This window comes from Aulonocara sp. 'chitande type north' Nkhata Bay, linkage group LG1, assembly GCF_057382095.1.
Source record: "Aulonocara sp. 'chitande type north' Nkhata Bay isolate Kocher_YH1m ecotype deep benthic linkage group LG1, A_spYH_male_GT1.1, whole genome shotgun sequence".
Taxonomy (NCBI): Eukaryota; Metazoa; Chordata; class Actinopteri; order Cichliformes; family Cichlidae; genus Aulonocara; species Aulonocara sp. 'chitande type north' Nkhata Bay.
In genome coordinates, this window is record NC_141344.1 from 18618041 (window position 1) to 18632651 (window position 14611).

A 14611-nucleotide genomic window follows, 5' to 3' on the forward strand; every position below is an offset into this window, starting at 1 on the left:
GGAGCTTGAAAAAAAAAAAAAAAAAAAAGAATAACAGGTAGCAATAACCAGACGATGTATTCTTATCAGAAAATATCAAAGCTCACTGAGTCACTGTAAGAAATGTCGATATTTTATTTGTTGAAATGTTCAGCAGGATAAGTCAACAGAAAAAAAAACATCTGTTATAAAAATCACCCTGTTAAATCTAACTACCTAACAACACTGCAACACACAAAATATAAAAATCAGTGCTTTAGGAATTTAAAACTTGTATTTCTTTGAGGCTGAAAACCACAGAAGCCTCAACAGGTCCATAAAGATGATAAACCCCCCACACACACACACAAACTGTAAAACCAATGAATCGTTTACCTAATAAACTCATGACTTTCAGTGCAATAAAGCATCAGCATTTAAACACGACTTTAAAATAAGAAAACTCCAGGATCTTTCAGTGTCGTCTCTTTTGTGCGATCTCTCTGAAAATAAAACAAAGATTAGTCAGACTCAAAGGGTTTGATACATATGCAGCATCGCTGTCAGGTTGATGTCAGTTTTAACGCTTCAGTTTGGTTTAATTAAATCTCTGATAATCTCATCTGATCACAGTAATAATCCCCGTTTGCGTTCAGTCTGCTTGGATTTTGCCTGTTCGGCTACATAGATAAAGGGCCCTTTCATATAAACGGTGGCAGCTTTATCTGAAGATTGTATGTCTTCTTTTGACTGGGGGTCACCACAGCGGATCATCTACCTCCATCTTACCCTATTCCTAACACCAACCCTCCGCTTCACTAACTCAGAGCTGTCCCTGAGCTGATGAAGTCATTTCGAATCCCCTCCATCTCAGTCACGCCCAATGAAAATCTAAGCATCTTTACCTCATGTTCATCTGCCACCTCTAGCTTTGCATCCTGTGCTGTAAATAATAAACATAATGTCTCCAACAGATGTAATTCATAATGACATCAGTGTATAAATAATACTTTTTAATATCTGATTGCAAAGAACAGTCCTGTACTATGATACAGGCTTTGAGGCTGAGCAAGGGGTCTTTAGCACGAAACAACACGAAATTCAAAATTTTTCAGATCTGAACTTGTCATGTAACGTGTATACACACTGAAAGGGTTTTTACAAAAGGTTTGCCCTCAGAAAAACTAAATCTAAAGAGAATGAAGTCGACATGAAGCGATGATGAGCTGGTCCTGATGTTTTTAAACAAGAAAAGGAAGAAACTGAGATTCTGGGTTCATTCGATTCTCAGAAGAAGGCAGCAGCAGGGAGAATTTCATGGTTTGATCCAGCAGTAGAAGCTGTATCACAACAGCTTTCGTACATATTTCAGGATGTCAGTGGGGCAGTTTCAGCTCTTGTCATCAGAGCTGGAGCCACATCTGAGAAGGCTAAGAAATCATTTCAGAGGCCGACTGACCTGAAGCAGCGTCCAGCTGTGTCTGAGGTAAAATAGTGTTATCTTACTATTTCTATATCACTGTTTATTAAGTACTGGCGCACATTTTGAGCTATGATTGCACTTGTTGCCAAATGCAGTGACCTGATTGGTCAGATCTATTAATTAAAAAAAATTAATCCTGTGAGAAACTCAGAATCGGATGAACCCAGAATCTCAGTTTCTTCCTTTTCTTATCTGAAAATTTTAGTTTTACAAAGATGTTTCAAGTCTTACTGGGGTATCACCATGGTAACTTATGCTGTTATATCTGTTAAGAGATCAACAAATATGAATCAACCTCCCAGTGACCAATCAGCTGTCTAAAAACAGCACCACCATCTCTGTGCAGATACAAAGAGGCTCTATGTGATGAGCATCAATGAGAAATATTAAGATCTTGGAGAATATGTTTAAACTTTTTACTTTTAAAGCAACTTTTTAAAAATATGCTCCTAAAACACAACACCTGAGCCTCGTTGACCTTTTATTCAGAAGGCAGGTAAATGAGCTGACTGCTGACATCAGGTAAAGAAAAGCTATTCTGGGTATGTTGAACTTGCCTCAGGTGCATGTGAACATCTTTATTTCTGAGTTTCAGTAAAGGCGGGTGTGTCCTCACCTAAAAATTGAGGGGCTCCTCCACCGATGCCCCCAGCTGCACTAAAGCGTCGCTGAGTCCGGCCTTCAGCGTTGAGTAATTGGGCTGCTCGGAGTACTGCAGAGCCATCACTGCAGTCAGGTACGTTTGAAATGCTCCTGGAGCACAAAAAACAGAAAGATATCACCAAAGAAAATGCAGGAAAATGTGGTATATGATACAGAAGAAACACTGGAACTCACTGGAAACGCTCCTCCTCCCAAAGCACTGGCTCAGAAGTGCAGGAACATCCTCCATGTACCTGCAGCCATGTGTTATTTGCATTTTGTTTCACACAGAAGGTTAAAATTACACAAAAATGACAGATTATCTCTCTCTTACCTCTGTTTCTCGGTGGCTATCTGCTGTGGTTGAGTGAGCTCGGTCCACGGCAGCAATCCAGTGTGCCAGTGCAGCATGCAGTAACCCAAAGACTGCAGGTCGCTGCGGCGAGATGGAGCTGAAAGAGTGTGATGACAAAAATCAGTAAACAAAAAAAGACCTCAGATTTACAAAAACATCTCCTTGTTTTTCCACGGGTGAAATTTGTACCTTTTAACTTCAAAATCTGTAAAAACAAAAAACAAAACAAAAAAACCACCTTCACATGTGAAAATAAAATCATACTAATGTGAAGCCATGGATGTTGCCAGGCAGAAAGAAAAAAGGAAAGCCACAGAGAAGGATGGATGTAGTGACGCAAATGGTTGGTGTGATGGAGGAGGATGGTAGATGATCCGCTGTGGCACGAGCAGCCGAAAGGAGAAGCAGATGTGAAGCCAGTGTTTGGCCAGATGGAGCGTGGTCAGAGCGCTCTGGTTTACAGCAGCTTACACGATGAAGTATGATTTAGTGACACTGACAGACTACAGATGGCTCAGTGGACCACAGAGGCAACACACCTGCTCCTTTATGCGCGTCCAGGCTGATGAACTGGACGGTGCCCTCGTGTGGCGTTCGGCTGGCTTCACGGTACTCCACATGCTTTCCTCCTGGACCGTACCTGAAGGCATGGCAGTATCCTACAAGGTACACCTAGACACACACACAAACACACAGAAGCAGCCTGGTTACACACACTTCAGGACAGAGTAGTGCAGTTTGAAGCTCAGAGCACGTCTTACCTGTGACCTCTGTCCTTGTTTTATGTACACGTTCTCGGCACTGATATCCGCATGAACGTATTCGTTTGAATGGATGTAGTGCAGCACGTCTAACTGCAAGGGAAAAGAAAAGTTAGTCTCTTAACGCTTTATCGCCCAGGCCTAATGGATTTATTTTGTAATTCTGGCTCTAAAATTAAAATAATAACTCATCTTTCCAAAACCATTAGAATTTTGTCTCTAGTGCTTGTGAAATGGGAACAACGATGGGCACACATAAACAGGTCAGCACAAAGAAAAGTAATCACTGTGCTTTCCAGTTCTTCTCAGACACACAACTCCAGAAGCCCCACCCACTTGCTGTCCAAGCCTTCCATTTGTGAAGGTCAGCCAATCAGAAACCAGCTGGCTTAAAGAAGTGGGTCTCAGGAGTGGAGCAGGAGCTCGTTTTTTGTGGGTTTTTTGTTTTGTTTTTTTACTTCAGAGGTGACGCTCAGGTATTGATTAAAATGACCAAGTGGGATTATTTATAACCTCATTATATTTTACACAGATTTTTTTTAATGGCTCTGTATGTTTATCATTCGTATACTGTTTCCTTCATCTACCTCACACAATGTGAAAGCTCTTCATCGTTACTTTGTGCATGCAGTTTCTGCAGTTTTAAATGTCGCTGCTCTACCTCTGTTAGTGCAAAACATCACAGTTTAGTGAACAGAAGTGGAAAATTGGTTCTGCCGGAGGTTTCTTCCTGTTTAAAGGGAGTTTTTCCTTCTCACTGTTGCCAAAGTGCTTGCTCATAGGGAGTCAAATGATTGTTGGGGGTTTCTCTGTATGTATGATTGTAAGTTCTACCTTACAATATAAAGCGCCTTGAGGTGACCGTTGTTGTGATTTGGTGCTGTATAAATAAAATAAAATTGAACTGAACAGAATAGAAGGTTAAAGGAAGAGGAGCTAAAGCAGCTCGTTTCAGACTGTGTCTACACAAAAGTCCAGTAAGAGATAAATAAGCATTATTAAGAAGAGGAAAAAGTACAAAAGGTCCACTTTTAGAGTATTTATGTGACTAGACAATTCAAAAACACCAACTATTCTATAGGCCAGCTGAAGAACAACTTCCTCAGACAGAGGCTGATTTTCTTTCTCGATGATGGACTGGAGCGACTCGCCAATGCTGGGAAAAATTAGAAACCTACAGAAACGAAAATAAAATGAAATTAATGTAAACAGATTTACAGGTCAAGGTAAGATGCTTTCATATGTTTTGTATGTGCAGGTAAAGCTCACACCTGTACGAGTCTGTATGGAGACCAAAGCCAACGCAGGAAGGAATCCCCAGGAAGTCCAGCTTGTTTTGCTTGACCCACTTTTCCACTACAGAGAAAACAAGTTTTAGTAGGAAAATCATCACACAGGCAGAAAACACTGTGTATATGTACAGATGCACTGCCTTCAGAGTCTGAAAAGTCAGTTCAGAAAAGTTTTCAATCTACATTCTTTCTCACAGCCAGCAGAGGGCGACTCTTCTCGCTATAAAACAAACATCTATGAGAAAATGACCCTTATCATTGAATACACCTCCCTGAAGAGTTCGTCACTAAATCAACAGCTTAAGCGCTTTGAATATCACATGATGGTCAATCTGTAATTCACGGCCCCTGTTAGAGATTGCGGCCCTCGCCGTCTGGTTTAATAAAACTGAAAATGTGATGACAGAAATCGTCAAATCAAGGTTTTAAAACAGGAGTCCACAAGCCAAAGGGTGAAGTTGCTGTGCTGTGATGAGGGTTAAAGACACAACAATGCTCCTCTGATGCCTATCAAGTCAAACAGATGTATTACAGCTTCATGCCTCAGCTGTTAGCGTTTCTTTCTGACTCATTTGTCACCTTTGAGAGTTTAGTTTTGAGTCACCTGGTAATTTAAATCCTTTGTGTCAAAGTGAATGTTCTGTGCACAGACAAAACATCCTAACCCTCCGTAGGTGATAGAAACCGTCACAGAAACTTATCCTCTGTCTTTATTGAAATCAGAATAAAATCAGCTTTGGGAACTAATTCTGGTAATTATGGGCTTCTAAACGTGACAGAAAAGCACAATAAATCCTCACCGGACGCCGGTTTAGCAGCTCTCTGCAGGAAGTTCTGTTCATTGAAGATTCTTCCATCTTTAGTTCCCTAAAAGTGAAAAATAAAATATAACTTTGATTTTTTTTGGCACAGGGAAATTCAGGAGCAGAAGAAGCATTACAACAAAGTAGAGAGCAATTCAACGGATTATTGGGAAATAAATTGAAAAGCAGACACATTTATCTACCGTTTGTACTCACCAGTTTGAGGGTGTGATTCAACTCCTTTGAGCTTGGCCGAGAAACTGAAGAGAGAAAAACCGCTTTATTCATCTGTGATCATAAAATTTCCTATTAATATTTATCTTTTCTAAGTCAATAAATAGTCAACTGGTTTATCCTGCTGGAGTGCAATGCAGTGTTGACCAGCTACACTGGATTAGTCCTCTCTTTGCTTTAATAAAGTTTACTGGACTCAAACAGATAGAATATAGACTTGACTGATTGCATTAAATGTGGGCTGCAGTTATTATGTTTCCCTATTTGTGGTATGCTGTAGTTTATAGTACATCCAGTATCACTTTAAAGGTTAAAAACCTTGATGAGGGGCATGATTTTTGTAAATCACTCCAGCTTCTGACCAGTCACGCATGATCCAGCTTTGGTTGTACTCTGATAGAAAACATCTGCATGTAGAGAATTTGCTGAAATGCAATCTCAAATCCATGGACTATCATCTGCCAGCGATGTTGGGTTACTTAACGTAATCCCTGGTTCTTTGATAAACGTGTGAGGGGTTTCACTATGGGAATACAGACCACTCGAGCTGTGCTCAGAGCCAATCAGCCCTTCCCTGCTCATCATCAGTTCCTTCCCATGAGAAACCACACCGAGCTCCTTCAGCACACCCAGGCTGATTTGGATGCCAGAACATCACCGAACACGCTGCACTGAGTGAGTCCTTTTAAAGACGTGTGCTTATAGTTACACTCTGGGGACAGCGACCATATTCCTTCTCAGTGACAATAACAGCTGGTCGATGCATCACAGAAACATCTGCTGCAACAACTCAACTAGACTTCCCTCAAACACGTTTTCTGCCAGCTGTTCATATTGAGTTTGCTCAGTGGGACACAGCACATCAGCAATCACCACGACTATTTCACGTGAGTCAAACTCTTCAATTGTACATTTGTCTTTGTTTTCATGTGTTCCCCTTATGTCTTGTGACCAGTCCTACCTTCGTAGAGCAGCTCGGTTGCGCTCTGACTGAGCTGCCTGATCAGCTTCCACTTCTTGCCGGTCGTGTCGGTCACCTCCTCACCTTCAGGCAGCGGTTCCACAAAGGATGCATGCTTTGCCTTCCTGCCTTTATTTTTTCCAGTTGCTGCAAGTTAATGAAAACACTTCAAATTAATTAGTGCAGGAATAACACCCCCCCCCCCCCCCACACACACACACACACACACACAAAATTACACACCTAAAGTATGCTGTGCTGTGATCGACTCAACAAAATCTTTTTGTACAAAGAATTTGTAAAAAATTTCTGCACACTAGAAGAAATGGAAGAAAGAAAGACGACTATTTCTTTTTACCAGAATCACTAAAAACTGCTGTAATCAAACCTATACTGAAAAAGGACAATCTTGACAAGACACAAATGAACAACTACAGGCCGATCTCAAATCTCCCATTTTTAAGTAAGATCATTGAAAAAGCAGTTTCTCAACAGCTCAGTTACTTCTTAAAACAGAATAACTGCTACGATGCCTTCCAGTCAGGTTTTAGACAGAACCACAGCACTGAAACCGCTCTGACAAAAGTGTTTAATGACATATGTCTGAATACAGACAGTGGAAAAATGTCAGTCCTAGTTTTACTGGATCTCAGTGCAGCATTTGATACAGTTGACCACAACATATTACTCAAACGACTGGAGAACTGGACAGGTCTTTCAGGAACTGTACTAAACTGGTTCAAAACATACTTAGAAAACAGGAAATACTTTGTATCAATAGGTAACTTCACATCTGAGCAGACAAGTATCACATGTGGAGTTCCCCAAGGTTCGATCTTGGGACCCCTTCTGTTTAACATTTACATGCTCCCACTGGCACAGATTATAAACAACAACAAAATAAACTATCACAGCTATGCAGATGACACACAAATATATATCACAATGTCACCAGGAGACCGAGGCCCTGTACAGGCTCTTGGTAAATGCATTGAGGAAATCAATGACTGGTTGTGCCACAATTTTCTCCAGCTAAACAAAAACAAAACTGAGGTAATAGTCTTTGGCGCCAAAGAAAAACGATTACAGGTCACCAGAGAACTTCAATCTATACATCTAAAAACCACAAACCAGGCGAGAAATTTGGGTGTAGTGATGGATGCAGACCTAAACTTAGAAAAACACATTAAGACAATAACAAAATCAGCTTACTATCACCTCAAGAATATTTCAAGGATAAAAGATCTGATGTCTCAACAGGACCTGGAAAAACTAGTCCATGCATTCATCTTTAGTAGGCTTGATTACTGTAACAGCATCTTTACAGGTCTACCTAAAAAATCAGTCAGACAACTACAGCTCATTCAGAACTCTGCTGCTCGAGTCCTCACTAAGACCAAAAAAGTGGACCACATCAGTCCAGCTCTGAGGTCTTTACACTGGCTGCCTGTCCGTCAGAGGATAGACTTTAAAGTTCTGATGCTGGTCTATAAAGCTCTGAATGGTTTAGGACCAAAATACATCAGTGACCTCCTGACCCAGTATGAACCTTCCAGATCCCTCAGGTCATCTGGATCCGGTCTTTTATCAGTTCCCAGAGTCAGAACCAGACACGGAGAAGCTGCATTCAGCTTTTATGCTCCTTATATCTGGAACAAACTCCCAGAAAGCCTCAGATCAGCTGAAACACTCAGTTTATTTAAATCCAGGTTGAAGACTCACCTGTTCTCAGCTGCATTTGAATAAAGCACCAAATCCACACTTTTAAGCTTAAATTTCAAAACTTACATTTAACTACTGATTTTATCTACTGTTCTGATTTTATCTGTTTTGATTTTATATACTGTTTTGTTTGTTTGTTAATTAGTTAGTTAGTTTTTTTGCTTGTTTTAATCAATTTTAAATCCTGCTTTTTATTTGTTCTTGTTTCTAATGTCTCTGTAAAGCACTTTGAATCACCTTGTTGTTGAATTGTGCTATACAAATAAACTTGCCTTGCCTTGCCTTTACTGATTTTAATTTAACTTAAGTTTAATTTATTGATAAATTTATTTTACTAAGCTGAAACTAATCCACGCTGGGAAGCTTTGGATTTAGTTTTTATTATTACTATTTGCCTCTCATGTATCAGAAGCTTTATGTGAATTCTGTTTATAACAGTGATTCCTAAAGTGTGGGCTGCAAAGGTACTGCAGGTGGGCCACAGAAACACAAATTCAGTTTGAAATTACTCACAAGTATGTACACTCAGAAAGCATTTAAATATTTATATAAAAAGTGAATTAAATCCATTAAGATGAGGTGGTTAGTTTGTGACTTTACTCCTTAGTCTTAACTAGATGTAATGTTCTTGTATTGAAGTTTGTGTCCGAGTGGCAGGTTTCTCACACGTTCTCCTTAAAAGCTTTCCACATGACTGATGAGCATTAGGAATTTTTGATTGGATTTAAGATTGGGGGGCCCCCATGAGATTTTCTTGTATATAAGTGAACCATAGCACTTCTGTAAAAGAAGTGGTTAAATTTAAAGGTAACTCTGAAAAGCCTAAGGGGGAAAAATGTAATTAAATTATTAATTGAATAGATATTCTAAGAGAAATGAATGATTACTCTTGTTACAGCAATAAAACTGCAGTAAATGTGGTGATTGTAACGACACCAGAACAACAATAAAGCTCCCGATCATTAAACATTTTGTGATCTTTATACAAACCTATCAGTGTACTTAACAATGTGTGTAACATGCTCCTGTTACATCATTCAACGTGTAGCTCACCTTTTGCAGGAGACTTAGAGTTTGGTGAGGAAACAGGTGAAGCTCCATCTACTGCTGATCTCCCCTCTATCCAGCCTGTTTTTGCAGACAGCTTCTTTTCTTCTTCTTCTTGCTTTTTCAAAGGACTGCAGAGCTTCCCTTTCCTTTGCACTATACAGCAACAGTTAACAAAGCAAAGAGGAACGGTAATGGAGATTTCATAAAAGAACTGCAGGAACGGGCAGATAAATCAGTGCTTCTGCTCACCAGATCGAGGAGATTTTGCAACAGGAGACTCTACGATTGGCTGCGCCCCAGTGTCGAGTTTAAAGGTGACCGTGTTCTTCTTTGGTGGAGATTCCTGCAACCCAGCGTCATTATCTGTGGAAGCAAAGTACTTCTGGTTCAGGGCTTCAACTGATTGTGATTGAGTATGACTAATTTGACTAGTTTGTCCAGACAAAGCAGTCTGGACAAACATAAAAAATATAAGCTACAAGGTTATGCATCCAAATAAGCATAATAACATATACTTAGAAGTAATAAATAACTGGGGGACAAATATAATTACAAACACGAACAAAATAAGTGGAGTAATCTATAGGCACAGTGAGTAAAGAGTTAAAGTAATCAATAAAAAAAACTTTGGGGGGAAAAAAAGGAATAAAGCTTCCTTTGACTGTGAGAAATGACATCACATCTTTGAAGCCACAAGGAACCGGATCAGGGTTTAGCTGACTTCCAGAGGTGTGAGATACGACACGCTGATAACAAAAATGTAAAAGAAAGACTTTTTTTTGTTGCACAGAGGTACAGGGAACAAGTGAACCCCCAAAACATCAATGAAGGGTTCGTATTTATCTGCGTCACTAAAACATCAGACATGGGGAGCCGGTTTAGCTCACTGGGGTGAGCAGGCAACCACATGGTGTATAGCTAAGAGCGGCCGGCCAATATTTGAATCCGAAATTACTTGCCGCATGTCTTCTTCTCTCTCTCTCCCTCCACTTTCCTGTCACTCCTCACTGTTCCTATTCAATAAAGCCAGAAAAGGCCAAAAAAAAAAAAACCCCAACAGATTTTCAAAATCTTAAAAAAAACCCCTCAACAACATACAAAACAGACATTCATGAAGTCATCGATCCAGAACTCAAGTATTTTACAGCATGAATAAAACACATGGCTTAGATCATAAGCCACAGTACTTGAATGTATACTAAGGACAGCTTTCTTGCACCATTGATCTACCAGCCCGATTCCAAACTCCAGGGCCATCCATCAGCCAAGTGATTTTTAATTCACTCTAAAGGCCAGAAGAGCCTCCCATGGCCTTTCAGTGTAATGTAATGTACTCACATTTACAAAGCACTTTAACTATAAGTTTGTTCTATACACTTCAAGGTCTTCAGACCCACCAGTGCACGAACTCCACAAAGAAAGGCCCCAGCTGGAATCACAGTGAAGCTACAAAAGGTGGAGTTTTTTAGAACTAAACACTTCAGGGAGCTGAACCCTTTGGTTTGACATCCCTGCTCCAGCTGAATTTACTCATGCTGTTTTCATACCTCATTATAACTGACATCTTAACAGGATAACCTGTATGATCTCCTTTACCTTCTTTACCTTCTTTGTCCAGGCAAAGGGTTTTGCGAGTCCTTCGCAGTGCAGGACGTGGTGTTAACGAACTTAAAGTGTCAAATCCCTGGGCTGGACACAGAGAGAGATTGTTAAAGCTAAATTACTTGGTATTTTAAGTATTTATTTGATGACATACTGCCACCTGTATTCACCTGTACTGAGTTCACAGCTCGTGCTTGGAGTGGGGCTTGGATTAACTACAGATGTTGCTGCTGCATTTCTCAGAGGCGAGGAGAAACTTGAGTTCACAGATTCAGATTGAAATGGACTTTCAGGACCGGGAAGTTTCTCCCCACATGAAGGACAGAATCTGAATTCAGGCTGTAACTTTGTCCCACACTGGGGGCAGAAATGGAAAGGCATTCTGCAAGAGTGAGGATAAAACATGATTATACATCAATCATCTGCTCCAGCCACGTCGTGTATCTGTCCGAGGTTTATCGTGTGGATCAGGAAACTACACACAAACAATCTGACAGTTGTTGGCTGGTAACTCTGTTAGAAATGAATTCGTAGTACAGTTTTTAGCCACACCAGTCTTCACAAAAGCTTTGCAAGTGTCACAAAAAAGTTTTCAGAAAATAAAGTCAAGTTCATAATTCTACTCCCAAAGTAAACATGAGTTTACTGAGAGGATTCTGGATATTTCTTTTTATCAGTGCAGAGGTAATATTATATAAACCAGGCTATGAATGTTAATATATCCCTCTGCAAAAATGGACAGCTTTAGTGAGTGCAAAGACTACATGAGATTTTAAGCTTTAAGTATGGGGGGAAAAAACAAAACAAAAACATCCATCCACTTTCTTAATGGTAGGTTTTTCAGCATTGTACCCTCTGCAGCATTTTATCAGCAGGTGTCCTGAGATGATTCATTCTTCTCTCTCCAGCATCGCCTCCACCTTCACTCCTCCCTCCCTACAGAGCTCAATGTTGTCTGCAAACATAGTTCTGTCTATCACCACTGCAAACAAGAAGAGGCTCAGAGCCAATCCTTGAAGTAATCTAACTCCCACCTTGAAACCATCTGTTACTTCTACTCCTGACTGACTTCCTTCATGGAGCGCCACAGTTGGCACCCTATCATATCTGTAGATCCACAAAGAATCTCGCTCTGATCTTCACTATGCACCTCCACCAACACTCTGGCTCATGGATGGAGCCAGCATATTACTGATTATTTGCCAGGTTAAAAAAAACAAACCTTGTGGTGACCCACTATATCACCTGGGGGTACAAACTGGTGTTACATGAAAGTATAGCTTGGCCCCATTTCAACTTCAGTTATCTCACCATACAGTATAGAGATGGTTTGGACATAAAGTCATAGTAGTTGTCTCCTCACACTCTGTTGACAGCTTTAGTTAATTTTGGAAGATTTAAAACTCATAAAAAGTAATTTACAAACAGTACCTAAAAGATTATTTATTGAAAATTCTAGACATTTTTTTAAGACAATTAATTTAGAGGTAAAGATCCCAATTTAGAGAGCATCTTTTATACTTTAATCATATAAATGCTGTTAAAATTATAGATACTCTTTAACCGTAACCAAAGCTTCAAATAATGAGGTACGATCACATTCAAGAAATCCCTCTCAGAAAAAATAAAAACTCGAGATTTAGACTGTGCTAAATGTTGAGTTTCTGACCTTTTTTTTTTTTTTTTTTTTTTTTTTACACTGTTGACTTTTTATGGAAGACATGGTCTTTATCAAACAGTCAGCTCATGTACATGTAGCAACACTTATGTTTGGGAGAAGCACCAAAACAAAGTTAAAATGAGAAATTAAATATCTCATTTCAGACAGAAGATAAATGCAGTGCCTGGACCAGTGCTCGATATAAGATACATAAAGACCAATTTTGACCTGTGAAACATGCAAAAATGATACACTATTGTGCAAGTCTTGAACCACCCCTCATTTCTTTATATTGTGGTTCCAAGGAAGCATACTCTTGATTCTTTCACAGGGGTATTGAGCAATAGTTCTCCAGGCTTTCCGAAGGTCTTTCTTTGGACATTAGCTGCCTTTTCACTCATTTTAAGTCCATTTAACACTGACATATAAATCGTTCAAACGTCAAAAGGGGCACCTAAACTAAGGGATGAACCAGTGTTGTCCACACATAACTGAAAATTTAGCAAAATATAACTTAAAATATTATGTTAAAGTAAATGAATCTATGAATAGTGTCAAAGATAACACAGTTTAACAGACATAAAATAGTATTTTTGCAACAACAAGGTGAACCTCAGAGCTATTAGCTGAAAACTTGATATGTCTCAGTGGGATGTACAGTGTGCCCTTAAAAAATGAAACTGGACAAGAAGAAGACTAAAGAACAAGTGTCACAAGACAAGAAGAGAAAGTCGTGTTCTTAAGAATCAGATAAAAAAAAAAAATCCAACAAAGACTTGAAAAAGGCCCTGAGTGATGAAGTCATTTTATGTATGACAGCGTTTTAATAGATAAAGATGAATGGCTTAAACATGAACTGAGCTGCGGTTTGGGGAAGGCCTCAAAGGGTACTGGCAGCAGTTCCCGGGCCTGGCACGAAAACGAACAGTTTGTAGAACTGGGGGACTCGTATAGAGATAAGAACCGGAAGGAGCGTGTTTGGAGGCGTGGTCCCGCTCCTGAAATTCACATACTTTATCTCCAAAACATTGATCCAGCTACTGTTCACAAAAGCTTAATCAGAAATGGTTTCATTAGCTGTCAAGAATCAATGTATAAGGAAAGAGAAACAGGGAGTTTGAGAGTGATCCCAAACACACTGCCAACACAGTAAAAACACCTGCACAGAAAACACACACAGTGCAACACTACCAGTCATGAATTGGTCTCCCCAGAGCCCGGACCTCGACATTATTGAAGCCTGTGGGATCATGTTGACAGAGAACAGACTAAAAAGCAGCTGACATCCAAAGAGCAACTTTGAACGTCCTTTAAGAAGCCTGGAAAGCTATTCCTGAAAACTACTTAAATAAATTACTAGAAAGCTTGATTAAGAGATTTCAGGCTGTGTTTCAGAATCAAAGGTGGCTCCACATTTAGCAAAGCTCTGCCTGCTGGATTGTGTTGCATAACTTTTTCCAGGGAACCGTTAAGAAGAGGTTTAAACGGGGCGTAAAGGAAACTACAGTCCTTATCGCGACAGGAACTCCTTACTTAGAAAATATAAAATAGCTGAAGACCGAGTACGTTTCACATGAAGTTTATTTCAGCGTGTTTGCCGCTTTCAGTTTAATTAACAAATAAAAAACACTCGTATACTGACCAAACATTCGTGTTAGCTAGCTAAAAGTCAAGCAAAACTTTGAAAAACCTTTCGGGCGGAAGCGCCGCCAAAGTACTGATATTAACTTTTGTTTAAAATAAGTCTAAAAATTTTGCACCTGGTTCTGTTCGTATATAATAAAAACCTACAAACAGTTAAAACGTCTGGTACCTTTGTTTTGCTGCTTCTTCTTCACCGCATTGACAATCTCACAGGTGGAGCTACGCAGGCGCAATGCTGCCCTCTGCAAGACTTCAGGACAGTTGCAACCAGCTGTGCTAAAAACCACAGAGTGAGATCTTCTTCTTCTGTCATTTTTAACGGTAGCTTGCATCCAAAGATGCTGCACTACTGCCATCTCCTGGCTTTTACTCTCACTTCACTTCTAAATCCTTAGAGCCTCTCGATGCACAAAGCAGGATTATAAGAGTTTTGTATTTTATAAT

General features: G+C 39.8%; 1 protein-coding gene across 2 annotated transcripts; it reads right to left on the reverse strand.

The window, feature by feature from the left end:
• Nucleotides 1-90: 90 nt before the first annotated feature.
• vrk3 (VRK serine/threonine kinase 3) lies at nt 91-14447 on the reverse strand. 2 transcript variants are annotated; one of them, XM_086286833.1, is made up of 16 exons: nt 14337-14447; nt 11034-11245; nt 10867-10950; nt 9511-9624; nt 9265-9414; nt 6490-6636; nt 5511-5554; nt 5292-5358; nt 4471-4555; nt 4271-4373; nt 3200-3292; nt 2978-3110; nt 2418-2535; nt 2279-2337; nt 2058-2194; nt 91-461 (listed from the first exon to the last, which is right to left on the reverse strand). In XM_086286833.1, the coding sequence occupies exons 2-15, from the start codon at nt 11242-11244 to the stop codon at nt 2058-2060; spliced, it is 1545 nt and encodes a 514-aa protein (XP_086142959.1). In that variant the 5' UTR covers nt 11245; nt 14337-14447; the 3' UTR covers nt 91-461. The 2 variants fall into 2 exon arrangements, with proteins under 2 accessions (XP_086142959.1, XP_086142957.1); XM_086286831.1 differs by having other exon boundaries at nt 10858-10950.
• Nucleotides 14448-14611: the final 164 nt, after the last annotated feature.

Coding starts and splice junctions, on each gene's coding strand:
- vrk3 (XM_086286831.1), bottom strand. CDS start 11,244: ATGCCTTTCCATTTCTGCCCCCAGTGTGGGACAAAGTTACAGCCTGAA. Junction 9,625..10,857: donor GGACAAAGAAGGTAAAGAAG/GTAAAGGAGATC, acceptor TTGCTTCCACAG/ATAATGACGCTGGGTTGCAG. Junction 3,111..3,199: donor AACAAGGACAGAGGTCACAG/GTAAGACGTGCT, acceptor GTGTGTGTCTAG/GTGTACCTTGTAGGATACTG.